This window comes from Lycium ferocissimum, chromosome 1, assembly GCF_029784015.1.
Source record: "Lycium ferocissimum isolate CSIRO_LF1 chromosome 1, AGI_CSIRO_Lferr_CH_V1, whole genome shotgun sequence".
NCBI lineage: Eukaryota > Viridiplantae > Streptophyta > Magnoliopsida > Solanales > Solanaceae > Lycium > Lycium ferocissimum.
The window spans coordinates 9979666-9983666 of NC_081342.1; the positions used below are offsets into that span (position 1 = coordinate 9979666).

Here is a 4001-nt window from a genome sequence, read left to right on the forward strand (position 1 = left end):
TGCAAAACACCTCGTAAACATCCATAGCATGAAACACCTAAGGTGAATCAATGCATAGTTTGGTGCATGTAAGATATTATGGTGATTTTAGGTCTAAGAATCACTTGCACAACCTCCACATAAGTACTTCCTCATTGACAAGCTAGTAGGACACCCATTATGGTTTCCTTATACATGTCAATCCAGTGAACTTATTCTTATTCTTTAATCGCACCCATCTTCTTGCATTAGTGTCACATGCACAAGTGGTTATGAGATACAACACCCTCTCTATTGAGCATACATATAAAGTGGCAATTTAATCAGTTTACCGATACCCTTTTTCGATAAATCATAATAATTAGGGATTTTTTCTTAGAAAGTCATCCTACCTATTTAAGTGATTTTTTCATAGAAAGTCACCCAATCTATTTAAGTGATTTTCTCATAGAACGTCATCCAACCTATTTATGTGTTTTTTTCATTAAATTTTGTTGACATAAATTTTTTATTTAAAGCCAATTTTTTTAGAAATAAAAAAGTAACAATTTTATTGACCGCACCTAATCCACTAAAAATATGATAACCAAGATCCTTTATTTTACCTTTTATACCACATATTGACATACACATGAACATATGTGAACAGTTATTCATGCGTATGTGGTATAAAAAGGTAAAATAAAATGGACTTGGTCAATATATTTTTAGCGGATTGAGTCAAGTAGGGCGAATCAATAAAATGGTTAAAATAAGTATTATTTTATTTCTTAAAAAGTTGGCTTTAAGTAAAAAATTTATGTCAGGAAAATTTAATGAACAAATCACTTAAATGGGTTTGGTGACTTTCTAAGTTAAACACTAATAATTGAGTGATTCTTAGGCTAGAAGATAAAGTTGAGTGACTTTTAAGAGCGATAGTCCTAAGATATTATCTCAAAAAATATAAGGTCATCATGTAGAGCCCGTTTGAATTAACTGGAAAAAAAAGTGGCTTTTAAGCATAAGTGCTTCAAGTACTTTTAAGTACTGAAAGTTATTTTATAAATAAGCAGTTACGTGTTTGGATAAAAGTACTTAAAGAGTTTTTAGAAGAAATTGTAGTATTAGAATTAACAGAAAAATATAAGGGATAAAAAGGTAAAGTTGTTGGTCAAACCAAAATGGCTTTTAAGCAACAAAAAAAAAAAAGTTGGGGTTGAGCAACTTCTTAGTTTTGACTTATTTTAAGCACTTTTTTAACTTAATTTAAGTTGTTTTCTGTTTTACCAAACACTTGAATAAGTTAAAAAATGACTTATAAGCTGGTTTGATCAACTTATAAGCCAATCCAAACGGGCTCATAGTACTAATGACAAGATACATGGCCGAAAGTGAGATTAATTAAAAATATGAATTAAAAAAAAAAAAAAAAAGACTCAACTTGTTCTCCAAGACGCCCTCAAAGCTCATATTCTAAACCAAAAACTCAGATCAGTAAAGATCTGAAAAATCATTTAGGGCCTGTTTGGAAAGCCACCTGGTAATTGGAATTGGTGTAATTACTAGGGTATTAATTACACAGCCTATTAGTTAGACAGTAGTATAATTACATGCTAGTTTTGTTTGTCATATAGTAATTACAATGTAATTACAAACGTGTTGTTTGGTTGTACAAGTGTAATTACACAGTTAGTTTAATTTAAAAATAAATTTATAACTATAAAAAATTTAAAATTATTATTTAGAAATATTTGCCTTTATATGATATTAAATTATTTATTTAATAACACATTGTTTCTTGAAAATATATTAATTAAATATCAAGTTTGAAGCAAAGTTGATATTATTGTTAATATATGCAATCACCAAAAATGAAAGCCAAATGTTTAGATTTGGATTTAATTTTTAATATGTGTTTGGTTAGTTCAACCTCATTTAAGTGAAATACTAGATATTAAAAGCTAGGGGAAAACTTAAAGGGTATTATTTAATGGCATGAGGCTTGCTCCTATATAGTACAACATAGAAATAAATCTTAAGAACAACGGTTAAAATCAAATTTTGGAAATTTACGTTTACGTTACGTAGTAATTTATTCTAAAAGTTCATGTAAATAACTATGCCATTTTAATCGAATTCCATCTTGAGAATTAGAAAGTGTATTGGAGATTCCACCTAACACTTTGCTACAATACTTGAATGAATAAACTAAGATGTTGGGCGGCGGGGTGGGTGATGGGGAGGTAATTTTTATTTTTAATTTATTGTGAGACTCAAAATTAGGCCAATTAGGTGATGCCACGTGTAAATTAATTAATGATTTTTAAATTAGACTTGAGTCGTTAGAAATAAGGGCATATTAGACCTCATAGGTTAACGGCGGGGGCATTTGGAGGCCAAAAGGTGGATGAAGGGTATTTTTTTACCAATTCTAATAGTCTAAGGGTATTTTAGGCCCTTTTTCAAAAGAAAAATACATTTTAAAAAATAAAAAGAAAAAAGAAATTAAAATAATAGAAATAAATTAAAAATTAAAAATAAAAGAAATTAAAATCATAGAAATAAAAAATTAAATTAAAAATAAAAAGATATTAAAATAAAACAAAAAAGAAACAAACTAAAAAATAACTCTGTAATTACAGGGTATTACACATAATTCTCAACTCCCCTTGAGAATTGGAGAGTGTAATTACACCCTCTCAATTACAAAAAAAAAAAAAATAGTTAAGTAATTACTTGATCAAATAAACAACCTGTGTGTAATTACGCGAATAATTTCGTATTTAACGGGTGGCTTTCAAAATAGGAAAATATCACTCTCGAAATTTGGTCAAAGAAAATGCGATTGACTCTTGAAATTTCAAGTGTATGAAGGGAGTAGGTTAGAATATATCTCTCCTTCTTGAATCGTCAATCAGAGTGTCAACAGGCATTTGAGATGGAGGGAGCCTCTTGAGTTTTCAATCAAAGACGTAATTTGACTAAATTGTCTCTAATTAAATATGTATTGAGATTTGATCACAAAAGAGAAAAATGGGGGTAACTCTAAAAAAATAAGGTTAATTCTTTGTTGCTTTAGTAGGCGTTTGGCCATGAAAATCAAATATTTTTCACTTTATTTGGTATTTTGGAGTTGGAGTTGTGTTTGGTTATAGTTTTTGCAAAAAAGATTTGATTGTTTGAATGTATTGAAAGTGAAAACAAGTTCTTTGATGCTTTTTAAATTCCAAATACAATTTCAAGTTATATTTGGAATTTTTCATGGCCCCTTAAAAATAGTTGGAGTTAGATTAGTTGCTGAAGCATAAACAAACCTAAAGTAGCAATTTAGAGTTGAAAAGTGATAGAAAAAAAAAATCTTACTTAAAATGCTTACTATAAATAATTAATTGGTTAAAACTTTAACAAGAATAATAAAAAGGAATGCTAAACCTAAAACAGTTCAAAGGGCTAGAAGGTTTACTAACGTGATTTTACTTTTCTTTTACAATTACGGTATATTACATAAGGAAATATTTAACAATGGAAGTTATAACGAAATACGTGGAGTAAACTGCAATTAACTTAAAAGAAAAAAGGAAGACTCAACTTGTTCTCCAAGACGGCCCTTGAAAGCTCTCATATTTCTAAACCAAACCAAAACTCAGATCAGTAAAAATCTGTGTCTAAGAAGATCTATTGGAAGTTTGTAGAAGAAGAAGATGGAGTGTGTGTTTGGAATGGTGGGCAATGGTTTCGCTTTGGTAGTGGCAGACTCATCAGCGGTACACAGTATACTTGTTCACAAATCCAATGAAGACAAAATCATGCTTCTTGATTCTCACAAACTTATGGGCGCTAGTGGTGAACCTGGTGACAGGTACTCATCGACTTCCATTTCTCTCTACTTATATTATTTATCTTGAGTTTTTTTTTTTTTAAATTGTCTTTGGGTGAATTGATTTATACAGAGCTCAGTTTACGGAGTATGTGCAGAAAAATGTGGCGTTGTATCAGTTTCGTAATGGTATCCCGTTGACTACTGCTGCTGCGGCTAATTT

General features: G+C 29.8%; 1 protein-coding gene across 1 annotated transcript; it reads left to right on the forward strand.

The window, feature by feature from the left end:
• Positions 1-3622: 3622 nt before the first annotated feature.
• Positions 3623-3996, forward strand: LOC132061907 (proteasome subunit beta type-2-A-like; the record flags this gene model as incomplete). Its single annotated transcript, XM_059454587.1, has 2 exons — positions 3623-3820; positions 3912-3996. Coding segments are annotated over exons 1-2 (243 nt in total), but the record flags the coding sequence as incomplete, so codon positions are not given.
• Between the last annotated feature and the right edge of the window lie 5 nt (positions 3997-4001).